At 44.2% G+C, this 15,098-nt stretch overlaps 1 protein-coding gene across 3 annotated transcripts in view; it reads left to right on the top strand.

The window, feature by feature from the left end:
• Positions 1-5,363: 5,363 nt before the first annotated feature.
• CD2AP (CD2 associated protein) overlaps positions 5,364-15,098 on the top strand; it is a 76,802-nt gene continuing 67,067 nt past the window's right edge. Inside the window, exon 1 of one of the 3 annotated variants that reach the window (XM_064411749.1) lies at positions 5,364-5,379. In XM_064411749.1, the coding sequence (XP_064267819.1) occupies position 5,379 (1 nt within the window). In that variant the 5' untranslated portion in view covers positions 5,364-5,378. Of the gene's footprint in view, positions 5,380-5,694; positions 5,726-6,331; positions 6,547-15,098 lie in introns of those variants that run through there. The other 2 variants (XM_064411746.1, XM_064411747.1) reach the window with 2 other exon arrangements.

Below are 15,098 nucleotides of genomic sequence, written 5' to 3' on the forward strand. Positions count from 1 at the left end.
ATGAAGAGAGGTCAAACAAAAAACATAATAGCTGTCATCAGGGTAAGGCAACTCCTCTTTCAGATTGCTGCTGTAATGGCCTCATGGCAGAAACATGATTAATCATTGCCTATACTTAGCCTGAATTTCACAAACCTCTCCCTCTCCCCCAGCTCTTTTCTTTCAAGATTCAACAGTTACAAGTATTTTATTTCATACCTGTGCAGGAGTGACATTTCTAATACTTCATTCAGAACTTTAAAAATATTTAGTATGGGACAAGCTGTCATCTGCAACAGTGTTTAAATCAACATGGGGTCCTGTTTGAAGAATGGATTTTTATATGTTACAATGAGACCACAGAATTGAAACTTGTCCTGGCTCCCTGTCTTATTGTCAGCCCAGCAAAATGCAGCTTTTGGCACATGGCAAAGAAATGACATGAGGAAAAGGAACAGTACTCACTAGTCAAGGCTAAACTGATTATAGCAATGAAAATATGATTGACTGAGGAGGTTGATAATAATAGATGAAATACACCAAGAGTGGTTGAAGCAAAGGACCGAGGAATTTGTTTCCACTGGCTGATGTTCCTCCACTTTTCCAACTAAGATTTTAACCAATAAAAAACAAACCATGTTTGTGGTGCTGTCACAACAGTTTCCAGTTAAATCAAATCAGGATAAACTTCCAGCATCCATATAATTTCCCTCATTTTGGTTGGTTGCTTGCCAAATGAGTGAGAATACAACATACAGTTGGTTTACAGTCATTTGCAATTATTTGCAGACCACTTCTTATAGAGTTCTTATAGATCAGCATTGACCCATATTCCGTAGTTTGAAAAATATGGCACTAGGACTTGATTATTTCAGCAGCTTGAAAAATGGCCCCACAAATTCCTTAGTATCACTGGCTGTATTCTGGTGATCCTTGCTGTGTCCAGCTGGTGACAGTTTTTCACTGTCCTTTAGCAATCATCTGCAAGACAGACTTTGACCAGCAGCTCTTGACCAGGCTGGAGGGAGCTGTGCTGTACCCAAAGGTCACAGCCTGTGACCCTGTGTAGCTGCTAAAATGTCCCTAATGGAGAGTCTGCAGCAGGTGGGAAGAACAGGAAAAACCAAGTTTGCTTTCTTTTTTGAATAATGATAGAATCTGAGAATCACTGAAGTTGGTAAAGACCCCCAAGATCATTGAGTCCAGCCTTTGACTGGACACCACCATGTCAAGTAAACCAAAGCACTGAGTACCACATCCAGTCTTCCTTAAGGAGTTCCAGGGATGGTGACTCCACAACCTCCCTGGTGGCCCCTTCCAGTGCCTGACAACCCTTTCACTGATGAAATTCTTCCTGATGTCAGTCTGAACCTCCCCTGGCACAGTTTGAGGCCATTTCCTTTTGTTCTGTCCATCCCCCACCTGGCTGTCCCCTCCTGTCAGGGAGCTCTGCAGAGCCAGAATATTTCCCTGAGCCTCCTTTTCTCCAGGCTGAGCCCCTTTCCCAGCTCCCTCAGCTGCTCCTCACCAGACCTGTGCTCCAGACCCTTTCCCAGCTCCATTCCCTTCTCTGGACATTCTTTATGTAACCACCTCCACAACAGGTGAAAAAAAAAAAAAAAGGTTCGATATTAGTATGCAACCTTCTTTTTCCCCTTGCTTGAAAATCTGCATTTTGATAAAATTTTTAATTACAAAAAACCTGCTCTGTGGCTTTTTATTTTCTCCCTTATTTTTTTTTAATAAGAGTCTTGTCTCCTTCTGTGGAATAAACAGATTCACTCTTCGCTGATTATGCAGCAAAGGGAAAAGCACTGTGTGCATTGAATGAATATTTTCCCAGTTTGTATGTTTTTAAATGAAATATATCTGCTGCTGCTTGAAACCAGCAGAGGGAGTTTGCTCATCCAAACAATTTTTAAACTTCTCAACACAATCCTATTTTTTCAGTACTATTGTTACCTGGCAAGAACTGCTGCTGAAAAGAAAAGGTGAAATTTTACCATCCAGACTGTTTAACTCAGTGCTAGAGGCTGCCTGTTTGCAGTCAATGGATGACGGATGTTATTGTGCAGGAAGTTGCTGCAATGAAAAATGCATTAGAGAACTAAAAACGTGAAAAATCAATTCAGCTGGAATCTTTGGGAGCAAGCTATTTGGTTAAAGGGGAATGCACAATTATTGCAGTGCATGTGCCGTTCAAAAGTGCATGAAACCACTGTGTGGCAACAGCTGACATACTTTTTTTTGGGAAAAAAAAAACAGTCAGTTCCTTTATTTTTTGCACTCTAGAGAGAAGCTTTGAAAGTTCCTGGTTTAGGTTTCTTTATTTGGAAATACTGGAGTAATTTTAAGACAACCACAGTGGCAAAAAAGGTCAAGTGAAATGTTCACTATAGCAGTACTAGGGAAAGAGTCTTATTATTATTATTAGTTTGTTTGTTTGTTTGTTTTTTGGTTTTTTGTGAGAGAAAAGAAATCAGCTCTAGTGGTGACAAATTGTATGATTCTTATCTTGTGCTATAAACCTGCATAGCAGGAACTATACCATGTCTTGTAAAATAAAATTTTACAGTATTATTTTACAGTAGCAGTTAGATGTAAACAGTGGATGTTATCTTGCTCTGCAAGTATATCACAACTCTTTTTCTCTCAAAAGCAAGGTAGAAATTCAGATATTCCATTAAGCTCAATCATAAAACACTTAAAATGCGAATCTTTCATTTAAAAAAAGTTTTCTTGAACAAATTTGTGAGATGATTGTGCTATTTTTGGGAACCTAATTGGATTTGAAAATACTCTGAACCAAATATATACTTTTATAATTCCATAAAGTCAGAATATCAGTTCTCTACACCTGGAACTGAAAAGAAGGTTGGAATAAAAAGCAAGAGCCAGAGTTCCCTGTACATCTGTCTGAATATGAGTACAACTGTTCTCAAAGGACTGCATAAATACCAATTATTGATTAATATTCAAGGGAAAATGGCTCATTACAATTTCAGCTTTTACTGAAGTGGAAAGTGAGGAAGGAACTCATTGTAGGCGATTTAGAAGGCAATTTTCGGTAAATAAGCATTTAGCACATCTCACCAGACAGAGCACAGAGAAAAGAAATGAAGTAGTCACATGATTTAACAGTTGAGTGAAAATAGTCAATGGCCTGGCACAGATGTATTTTCTTTACATGTGTTACAATCGCCAGCCCATATGAGATTGCTAAATACAGGTCCCCACGCTGCTCTGAGTCCCACATGAGCAGACTCTTGCACTTTTGCAAACCTCAGCGCCGTGAAGTCCTGTCAGACTCAGCAAAGCGTGGGGCAGACCCAGCTGCCAGTGCCACACACCTCACAGGGCACAGCCCAGCTCTGGACAGAAAACTGCTCAGGCTGCAGGGGATGGATTCAGCAGCGTCGCAGGCACTCACCCACAGAGAGAGACTCGGGCTCAGCAGCCTCCCACAGGGGCTCCCAAAGGAGCCATCCCATTTCTGGTACTGGAAAGAGGACGGAGGCTGAAGCACAGCACCAGCAGATGCTGGTGCTTTATCATTGGAGTAGATGACTCAGAATAAAACTCAGGTTTTGTACTCAGGCTGCTAAGAAGCTTTGAGCCAGACCTGGCTGGAGTTATCAAGGCATATTGAAATGAAACAGAATTTCACAAAACCACTCTCTTACCTGTGCACAGCGTAAGAACCAGGGCTTTGCTCTCCAGCCTGTTCTAGGCTGAAGGGAGGGGCAATGGCAGCTTTATGTCAGCACAAGTGAATATAAACTGGAAAGAGATTTGGCCAGCTTCCAGAAAGAAGCTTCCAGAAAGAAGCTTCCAGAAAGAAGGCTACATGGAGCTCCCTCAATGCTCTCTAAACATGTACACTATTGACATTTTATTTCTCACATCTTGTTCATGCACACTTAGCTTTGTAGCAGAGTTTAAAAAAGTAAAAACTGCTACATCAGATACAATTTATAATTCCTCTTATTCTTTATCCATCTTTTTTAGCACGTAGCTCTACAAAGGAAGTGGAAAAAAGTGGTACATTAGACAGATGAGGATAATTCATTCTCATGGAAGTTATTTTCTGAATTTTTATTGGAAGAGACTTCAAACTCTAAGGCTGATGTTTTCTTTCTGTCCCAAACCTCCTCTTAAGTACTTTAAACCTTGGGGTGCAAGAGGGTTGTAGTTTTATCAAAAATAAAATTTCCTTTTAAAGGTATCATCATGGGGCCATTTATCAGCAAACACTGCACCTGCTTCAAGGAAATTCTGACTATGACTTGGATACTCTCAGTGCTGCAGTTGAAAAAAATGGAAGCACCTGCCTCAAAGTATGGTGAAGCAGATAAAATACCATAATAAAATGTGATATATAGATGTTTATACACTCAGACTTCATGTTTTGTCTTTAGTGGTCATGATCTGACTCATTTCCCTTTCTGTACCATGAGAAAGATGCGAGGCAAAAGCTGACTCCTGGAAATACTTGACATTCTTTTCAGGCTAATTTTGTCCTGAGCTTGGCTGAAACAGCTCATTTGGAATCACTCATAAAAGGATGTCTGCAGCAAAGAAGAGGGAATATTTTCACTTCAGAGAGCCCTGCTGTGTTATATTCCCTGATTTTCATCAAAACCAGACCATGTTTACTTGTCCTTTTGGCCTCAGGGTCAGGGTTTTTTCTTTAAATTGCTTCAGTTCTAAGTAGTTGTTTCACTCATTCTTGAGTTTCCCACAAAAACCTGCACAGTGGCAGCCTGATATAGCTTGGAGCACTTTCCTACATGCATCTGAAGTAAAAAGAAAACCCTCCCAACAAGAAAGACCCCTACCCTAAAAACTCTTCAAAAGCAGTGCACACGCCCACAAACACGTGCATGATGTTAATGGCATTGGCCAAGGGGATGGTTAGGTTGGAAAAGTCCTCTCAGATCATCCAGCCCAGGCTGTGACGAGACAGCACCATGTCAGCTTGACCCTGGCGCTAAGTGCCACATCCAGTCTTTGCTGAACATCCCTCCAGGGATGAGACTCCACTGTCTCTGAGCTGCCCATTCCAGTGGGTAATCAACCTTTGTGTGAAAGGCTCCAACCTGAGCGCCCTCAGCCTTTCCTCATGAGATTTGTGCTCCAGACCCAGAGGAAGGGGAGGACTTTGTGCTGGGAAGCAGGGCAGGGATGTGGGGTGGCCCCAGCGGTGAAGGGAGTGGTGAGGGGGATAGTGCTGTTCATGAGTCCTTGAGGCCAAAAAGGCGAAAGGAATCCTGTGTGCATTAGGAAGAACGTTGCCAGCACATCACAGAGGTGATCATGCACCCCTGCTCAGCCCTGCTGAGGCGTATCTGGAGTGCTGTGTCCTGTTCTGGGCTCTGTGAGAGACATGGAGCTCCTGAAGTGAGTCCAGTGGAGACTATGGAGATGATGAAGGGAGTGGATCACCTTTCTTACAAGGAAAGGCTGAGGGAGCTGAGGCTGTTCAGCCTTGAGAGGGGCCTCATCCCGGTCTGTCCCTTCTGCAGGGAGGGCTCAGAGCAGGGCCCAGGTTCTTCTCCAGGGCCCAGTAATGGCACCAGAGGAACGGGCAGGGACTGATCCCAGCAAGTTCCACCAGAACACGAGGAAGAACTTCCTTAGTGTGCAGTGACCAAGCACTAACAGATTGCCCAGAGAGGCCGTGGAGTCTCCCTCACCGGAGATCTTCCAGAACTGTCTGGACACACTCCCATGCCATGTGCTCTGGGTAATTCTGCTTGAGCAGGGAGGTGGAACCACCGCGGTCCCTTCCAACATGACCTATTCTGTGATGGCGTGAAGGGGGTGATGAGGGGAGTGATGAGGTGGCTGAACAAAGGGTTGTGATGGGGGTGATGAAGGGGCTGTGAGGGGGGTCTGAGGGGGGTGATGATGGGATTTCAGGGGGCTGTGAGGGGGGTGATGAAGGGGCTGTGAGGGGAGGCGAGTGGGTTATGAGAGGGCTGTGAGGAGGCTGGCTGGGGAGCGATGAGGGAGCTGTGAGGGGAGGTGAGTGGGTTATGAGAGGGCTGTGAGGGCTGGCTGGGGAGCGATGAGGGAGCTGTGAGGGGGTTATGAGGAGGGGTTTGATGAGGGCGGTGATGACAGGAGCGCTGAGGGGCGGCTGAGGCGCCCATCGCGGCTCTAACCCGGGGGCGATGAGGGCGAGGCGCGGGGGCGGGGCCGGGCCGTGCCCTCAGGGGCGGCTCCGGGGGCGGAGCGATTTCCCCTCGCGGGGCGGAGCCCCGGCGGTGGCGTCACCCCCCTCCTGGCAACGGCGTGGGGGCGGTGGCGGCGCGCGGCTCTCGCGGGACTTGGCGCCCCCCGCCGTGGGCGGGGCGGAGCCGCCGGTGCCCGAGCTCGGCTGCGGCGGCCGCGGGAGCGGCGGGACGGGACGGGCGAGCGGCGCCTCTGCCCCGGGCCGCCCGCGGCTCGGAGCCGCCCCTTTCACGCCCGCAGCGCCACGGATGGAGCCGCAGTGCCCGGCTTGAGCGTGTCGGCGGGACCCGGAGCCGCTCCGCCGAGCCTGGGCGGGCGGTCGCAGCATGGGTGAGCGCGGCGGGGCGGGCGGCGGGACCGGCCCCCTCTTCCCGCTTCCTCGGGGGCGCCTTCGCCGCCCTTTGTCTGAGGGGAGGGCGCGGAGCCGCGGGGCCCGGGGCAGCCCCCGAGATGCCCGGGCGGGAGCGGTGTCGGTGCCGGGGGACGGTGGCGGAGCCGCCGGGCGCGGCAGGTGCTCGGTGAGGCGCTCGGTGAGCGCTCCCTCCCGCCCGGCCGGGCCGGGGGCTGCCCAGGGGCCGGGCTGGGAAGAGGCTCTGTGAGTTTCCGTGGGGAGAGCGAGGTGTGCAGCAGTGCCCGGTGCTGCTTGCAGGGAGTGGCTTGGTGAGCGTAAAAGTTTTCATGGCTAAATCCAGCCCTTTCGCCTTTTTTTTTTGCCTTTTTTTTTTTTTTTTTTTCCACTCAGCGTCAATTTGAGCTGCGCCTTCGCCCATTTCTCCACCCAGGCGGAAGCACTCTCTGTATTTTGAAGGGAGCGAGTGTAGAAGCGCTGGGAATGTTGCTGTGTTCAGGTTCACACTGGAAACAGTCATTTGTGATGGGTCTGGTTTTTAGTGGAAGCGTCAGCATAGGGAAGTATCAGCGAGTGAGCTTAAACACCGCTCTTGAGAGCTGTCTTTGCTTATAGCGACTTCCCCTTTATGGAGACTTCGGAGCTCTCTGGGGTCCAGAACGGTGCGCGGATCATTTTGTCCGTCTCTCGCACCTGCAGCCTGCTCTGCTGTGCCGTGCAGCTCCGCTGTGTGCAGGGGCACTGGTGGCCGTGGCTTCAGTGTCCTGTGTGTTTATGCTGCTCTGTGCAAACATGCTCCATCAGAACGGGGGTAAAGCTTTTTCAGTGGAAGGCTACCTGGGTTTTGGATAGCTTCTCTGCCTCCCCGTTGTGCATGAAAATGAAGAAGTGCACGGTGAGCAGATCAAACGTGCAGTTAGTGAAGCGAGAGACGCTCCTCCTGGCTGGTGTTTTGCTGATTATCAAGATCTGCTTTCAGTTGTTCAGCTCAGTGGAAGTTGTCTTATGAGGGTCAAAGCACACTTAAAATGAAATCTGAAAATAGAAAATGAAATCAGTGTTTCAAATTCTGGTAGAAACCAAGCATCTCACTTTTTGATGCTTTTTGTGATTATTCAGAATAGATGAGACTTGGTCTTAATTTATTTTCAGGCTGCATTGTTTTATTTGCAAGTGAGAAATGTCTGCCCAGGTCATTGTAGTGGCTGGTGATGGCAGTTCCTAAAGCTAAAGGCTTAGTGTGCTAATTAAACATATTGAACTCGGGCTGTAATGCTGAAATGAGAAATACCTCAGGACTGACCTATGGTAGGTTTGGGTTGTTAAAATCCTTCGTATGCTCAATTAGTTCTGTTAGGAATACTGTAGTCCAGTTCATGACTGTATATGATTTTTCTATGACATGGTTTTATGTACTTTTGTCCTTAAGTTTCCTTTTCTAAAGGAAATCCTCTTCTGATGAGCACAATCAGCATGTTATTACTGTTCTAGATGTGACTGAGTGGGTGCACACACTGTGTTGAGTTTGCTGTTGTGTGGGTTATTTACTACCATAACAATTTGTGAGTATGTGCAGTTACAGAGCAGTTCCTGCCAGGATCGTGGCCAAGCTCTAGAAAGGATTGTGTAATGATCCCAGAACCTTTTAAACAGATTTTCTCTGAAGGTGTTGTCCTTTATTCAGATTTCCAAGTACTTCTTTATCATGGTCAAAAGGGGTGAGGAATGTACAATAAAACATCACTAAAAATAAGGAAAAAGAAGTAACTGTAGCCTGCTCTGCACTCAGTGTAATTAGTAGTTGCCTCCCAATTTAGCTTGAGAAGTCATTAATTGATTATTTTATTACTGGTGTCATGGTGGAGCTGGCTCTTGATAAGAGCTTGTTTTTTATGTCAGCTTGGGGAAGGGATTTTACATGTAAGAGGCGGATTAGAGGGGAGTGTTGAGGTTTTTTTGATGAACTCAAGGATTTTTGAGCTTTATGGAGAAGTAAGAACAGCCAGTATGACTCTGGAGGAACCAAAAGGAGAAGGGCAGAAGTACAGAATGCCTTGGAAACAAGTTCTTTCATGTTCTTCTGTTCGCTGGAAATTAATGTTTCAAGAGCACGTGTCATTCAGGCATCTGAAGGATGGGGAGGGGGATGTGATCAGAGGTGACACACACAAGACCATATAAAGTTATTTGCAATGTCTAGTGACACCCTTGAGCCCTGTCATTACAATTCTTTACCTTCTGCACTAGATTAATCATGTGTGTATGACTCTAGAAACAGCTCGGTAAACAGATTAATGGGAAAAATGTATTCAGATGTCCTAGGTAGAAAAGATTTTATTGAATTGTCTTTTGCTGTCTTGGGTTGATATTAACTTGGGGAGATTAGCTTCCAGCTAACTGTCATATGGCTTTATAACTGAGAAGGAAACATTCCAGCAGCAGCTGATAAATTGCCACAGTGGAAAGCTGCAATCCACTGAACATCTGTCAGTATCTTCTTAGCTATATGTATCCCCCCATCTTTTTTATTTCCAAAAATTTGTGCAGATTTTGATTTGTGGTTCCCATGATTAGTATATCTGAATTTGCTACATGTTATCTTCAGAAAAAATTATAATTTTGGAATACTTTAAGAAGCCAGATATACTTCTTCTTTGCCAAGAGAATAAGTATAAATATATTTGGTCTACAGAGTACGTTCACTGAACATTAAACTTGTGTGAAGCCTTTTGCTACCTTCATGTTGGCAACAAAAAACAGTCTAGAAGGTTTTTGTAAGCAGGCTTAATGCTTTTAACATATTGCTGTGGGGACAGTGGCAGTTTCAGTATTCCTCAGTAGTATTCCAAGAACCTGTTAGAACATTACTTCAGGATTTGTTCTTCAATTCATAAAGAAAAAAAAAAACCAAAACAAACCCTCACAGAACAATCGCAATCAAAAATCTACTTCATACACCCCCGAGCAAATGAGACAGGATAGATGAAGAGTCCTGCTGCTGCTATTTTTACCAAGAAATACGTAAGGTGGGGTGTGCAGTTGAGCTTCAGTCAGACTTTATTGTAGAGAAAAATGATTATCAGGAATTCAAGTTGTTCAACCCTTCTGTACTCAGGTACTTGATGAGCCTGATGTTGACCAGCTGTACTTGTGGTGGTCAGCAAAGTGACCATTTTCTTTACTGTAGACAGAACCATAAGGGAGGGTGGTGTAAAATTGACTTTGGAAGATACATGCCTAAGCTACTGGGAAACCAGTTACTGGTTGATGGGTCCTGACTTTGGGTGAAGACGAGCAGAAATTGCATCAAAAGGTGCTGGAGATTCTGTCAGCTCAGCTCTTGCCTTTTTTGTTTTTTGGGTTTTGTCCCCCAAGATTGTAAGAACTGCTGTGCTGAAGGTTCTGATTGTGGAGACAGGTAGGAAGGAAAGGGATATGTAAAGCAGGTTTGTAGTGGAAAGTTTTTTAGTTTTTTTTTTTTCTTTTAATAAAAACCCCTAGTCTGGCAGTAAGTGATTTATGAACTTTCTCAGAGGTGTTTGTGGTTTCACAAGGTCTTTTTTTATACCTAGTTCAAGTCTGTGGTTGTCCATCCATAAGGGGTCAAAAAAGCCTTGTGGTTTTTGCCAACCACTGTCTGTGACAGTGGCAATCCCTGTTTAACATGTATGGGAATGAGTGGGGAAAATACATCCTTTCAGCGTGAGTTTTTTTTACCCTGAAACTGCTCCTTGTTCTGCCAGACTTCTTTGTGTTTTTGAGGAATGGTGGGTGATGGTTTGGTGGCTTCATACTGAGAAGTCTCTCTACACATACTTTTGTCATGGGCCAGTCATTCCAGGTGCTGGTCACCTTTACTGGGCAGTTATTTTAGTATTGATCATGTTTTCATCTTGTTGAAAAGAGTTTTTCCTTTTATTCAAGAGTTAACTTCATGCAGGGGTGGAATTATGCTTGCTGTCTTGATTTCTTTTTTTATTTCTAACAGTTCTTAAGAGCTTTAGTTTCATCTAGGTAGAACCTTGCCCTTGAATTATCCTCACTATCCTCACCTTCATGGGCTTTCTCCATTGTCTCCCTGTGCTTTTTTTTTTTTTTTCCCCTTAGTGGGTTTTTGTTGCATAAACACAGGAAATGTGTGGTCGGGCACACTGAGCTGTCTGGGCTCAGTGAGGTGGCTGCCTGCTCTGTCCTGCTCTGGCTGTCACAGCTCTGCTCTTCCCATTTGTTTTGCTTCCTGGAGATGCTGTCACATATGACTGCTAGTCTGGTAGATCCTTAACCTAGCTTGCTAAAAATGATTTGTTTGGAAAGAGCAGCAATGAAAATGCTTGAAGTGACTGAAATAATTTTGACAGAAGTGGTGAGTCAGTCAGGTGAAATTTGTTGCTAGTGGGTCTGGGGTGTAACGATTTCTATCAGCTGTGATTGCTGCCTGGGCACTCAAAATATATTCTGGTCCCTGGCAGGGAAGACTTTTTCTTCTGCTCCTTTTAAACTGTGTGTTTGTCTTTTTTTTTTTAAACTGTATCCTGTATTTTGTAAGGTAGTTAAATTCCATTTGGCTTTTTCTTTCCATAACTAGACTTTCCAAACTAGACTTTCCATAATGTTGCTTTTTGTTTCTACTCTGAGCTGTGAATGTGCCAATGATCTAAAATGTTCCCAGTGTTCAGTGGAGATGTTGCCTGAGCCTTTGCTGTCCTTTGCTTTGGATGTGGGGTGGTGGGAAACAGATTTCTCCAGTGCTGTGGTGGTGGGAGCACAGCCCTGCTTGAGCAGCACCCGTGGCTGTCCTGATGCACTGCTGACAGCAGCACTGAAGCACTAAAACTGCCTTTCTAGTTGCCTCTTTTCTGGTGTGAACTCTTGCTGTGTCAGTAAGTGTCCTTTCACCCTAAATTATTCCCTGTTTCCCAGCATAAACTTCAGACTTCATTTCACCAGCACTGCTATTTACTGTCTCTGACTAATGCCAGCAAGAGTTTTTGGGTAGGATTGTGTTTTACATTGCTACTTCCATGCAGAATTGACTTTTTCATATACAATCACTATGAAATATTTCTTTTTTAGAAATCTTGAACAAAGAAAATGATGCATTGTAGATATTTTTGAACAAAAATGTAAGTCTTGCCACTGGCAGAGTCCTAAATCAGACTGAAGGAAAAATCACAGTATGTGCCTCTCTGCCAAATGAGTTAAATCTTTCCACTTTCAGGGTGATGTACACTGTAGAGAGTATAATATGAGGTAATTTAGAATATTAAGTTCACTTTTCTTAAAGGAATATTTATTGCCTATAATGTGCTCATGACCCTGGGATTGGCTCAGCTCATCAGAGCCTGGTGCTAAAAACAGCAAGGTTATGAGTTTAGTCCCTGTATGGACCATTTATTTAAAAGTTGGACTCAATGATCCTTGTGGGTCCCTTCCAACTCAGAACATTCTGTGAAATCTGTATTAGGGCAGGACTGCTTTCAGCAGAATAAATTAAAATATAATATTTTGAATAATTAAAAAATGAAGCATTTTCCTGTAATTTCAGCAGTTTGCGCAGTGCTGACCTGCGGTGTTGCAGGTGAGGGCTGCAGTTGCTCTCCACTTAGTGCTGAAGAACTTTGTGATTGCAAATTGAGTTTAAATTTGACGTTATTGTTGAAGAAACTCAAAATGAATGTTATTGCTTTCTAGTTTTAACTAGATAAAGAGCTGCTTGAAATTATTTAAATGGCTTAAATTGCACTGTTTCTTAACAGTAAATAAATCTCTGTAAACATGGTACTTTTTGTCATTAGTGGCAAATGGTTTTGGAATTAAGCAGTGCTAGGCAATCTCATTATTTTTGCTTCTGCAGCCGCTGTGAATAGATTTTTGTGGATGGCAGTTATTAATGATTTTTACTTTAATTTTAAATAAGGCAGTTTTGCTAGAGTTCCTGGAAACTTGCCTGACTTACTATTTAAAGAAGACTTTTAAGTCATCAGTTTCTGCCTCCTTGATAAAATTTCTAAGTGGTTGGCTTTTGTCAAATGTTTTTGACTGTGGATTTAGTTTGATCTTTTTAAGCTGGCACTGAAGTTTAGTCAGAGCCTTTGCTTACCTCTGGCTAATGAGCATTGTTCTCTTCCCTTGCTTGTATGAACTAAATAATCTGAAACTTCCCTGTCTTCCTGAATCAGCTTTCAGCCAGGCTGGCTGTCCAAAACCTGAGAGTGAGCTCATGGCTGCAGGAGGAGGATGAGGATGCTACTGACACTGATGGCAGCTGCAGCACACTTACAGCAGTTGTTTGGCCCTGATTGAAATTTTTTGTCTTCCAATTTTGGCTCTTCAGTTCAATTGTGGCTTTATTGGTAACATACCAGTGTACCTTCATTCCTCTTAGTGTGTTATTTCCCCAAGTTGCACTGTTTCTTTATTTTTTAGGAAAAACATAAAAGCAAACTTGTCAGAATGTTTCAAGTTGTTTCTTCTCAATGCATGTTTGGCAATCAGGGAGAACCGTCTCCATCTTTGCTGCTTGAAGAAATAAAACCACTAGTTTGATGAAGTGGGGAAGAATCTCATCCCTTAACTCTGAACTTGTACCTTGAGCTACGAACAGATTTGTTTTAAGGCTGCTTTGCATTTAATCTCCCTTGTCACACTGTGGGTGCAGTTCCAGGCTGTGCTTTGCAGATAACTCCAGGCTGCTGCTGGCCAGGGCCTGAGCTGTGCCGTGCCTGTGCCTGGCCCTGGCTCCAGTGAGCCCTGCCGGGAGCTGAGGAGCTGCCTGGTGGGTGCCAGCTTTGCCATCATGCCAGCAAGCTGGATGGCCTCACTGGCTGCAGTCCTTACCTCCTGGGCAAGAGAGTGGATGGGACAGAATTTCAGGAGTCAGGGAATGTAGCGTTTTTCCTTTTCCATTTTAACCTGCGGTTACTTTGCACTAGACCCATGCTATAATTTCCTAAGTTCCTTCAGTGTGCCTGTATTAGTTGTTCTCCCTAAATGTTCGTGATCCACCAAAATGGTTATTTCACAGCATTTTTTCTTATCTTTAAAGGTTTTTTTTATTCCTCCCAATCCATTTTAAGCCAGCCAAATGTTCCTTTTAAACTGTACCTCTAATTTGCAATTTTTAATTGATTTAATAATACCTTTAAAGAGAAAATAGATTCTAAACAGCTAGAACCTGTTACTGAGGTGCCTTTTGTATTTCTGTAGGTGTTGATTTTGGTTGTTCTCAATAATGTTTATGTCTAGAGAAGAGGAATGAGCACAATATGTAAAAGTATGCATCTGTTCTTCTGTATCCTGATTTTCTGCAGTTGGGCTGGACTTGCAACGTTCCCATCACTTAAATGCTTTTATGTAGTTTGGCTTTTTTAGCACTATCATAAAACCAGTAAATGCAAGATTAAGTAGAATAAGCCTGCCTAAAACTTGAGGTAAATCACATTGCTATTTGCACTCATTTTAACATCTAAATGTTTCTGTCAGGGAAGTTATTAATTGCTAGAACAAACTGCCAGGAGAATGCTAGATCCATAATTTCTTGCTATGGTCAATCCCTGGATAATGCAAATATCAGTGTGTTCTTTAATCTCCCCTTTTGGCAGGTTTAGTGATCATGTGTCCATACAGTGATCTAGTTCAAGACTCTGGCTAAGGCTGAATCCATCTGGAAGAGAACCAGCTGGCTGATTTGGCAGCAAACTAGACTGACACACCCTGGAGCAGCACAACTGTGAGACCAGCACAGGGGAAGAGATGGTGAAATGAGAATGAGGAGGGAGAGCCCATGCAGGGTCACTCCTGTAGCCTCAGACTGCTGGAGTCAGTGTAAAACTCTGGTCTCTGTAAGCGACTAAAGCAGTCGATCCTGAAAAGCCCTAGGGAGGTGAAGTGAACAATATTCTTTTGTTAAGAGATTTTGGGGTAAGACTTGACAAAATTAGCAGGATTTACAAGCTGCATGAGTGTCTACAGGGTGGGCCATGGGCTGTTGGTTTGAAACCACAGTGTCCCAAACAACACTTCTTGCTGTGTTCAGCTGAGTTGGTGCTGTTCAGAAGCCAGGTGGAATGAGATGCTGTGCTGCAAGTGGGGCAGTGGAAGTGCTGAGGTGAGCAAGGCTTTTGAAGCCATGAAGATAAAAGCAAATATGTTAATCACATGCTCTCGTGGGTATGGTAGATAAAGAGGCAGCAGATTTTCTTGAGAAGTGCAAACAGCAGAGTGTAGCCTTTTAATTAAGGATAAATTATCATGAACTGTGCTGTTTTGCTCTTGAAAACCAAATACAGGGCTTCCGTTGCCTGACCCACAGGTTACTGAAAATACATCTCATCCTTCAGCACAGGGAAGGACAGTGTCTGTGAAGGGGAAGATTATACTAAAAACCATTATATTGATACATTCACATTATCAGAAGCCTGAGTATAGCAGGGTCTGCTTTTAAAGCCTACCAGTATCTGAATTAGGGTGTGGGGTCAGGAAGTAGGGAAATTGGAAACTATCTCAGCTGACACCCTTTGCAGGTTGAGGAGAG

Source organism: Passer domesticus, chromosome 3 (assembly GCF_036417665.1).
Source record: "Passer domesticus isolate bPasDom1 chromosome 3, bPasDom1.hap1, whole genome shotgun sequence".
NCBI lineage: Eukaryota > Metazoa > Chordata > Aves > Passeriformes > Passeridae > Passer > Passer domesticus.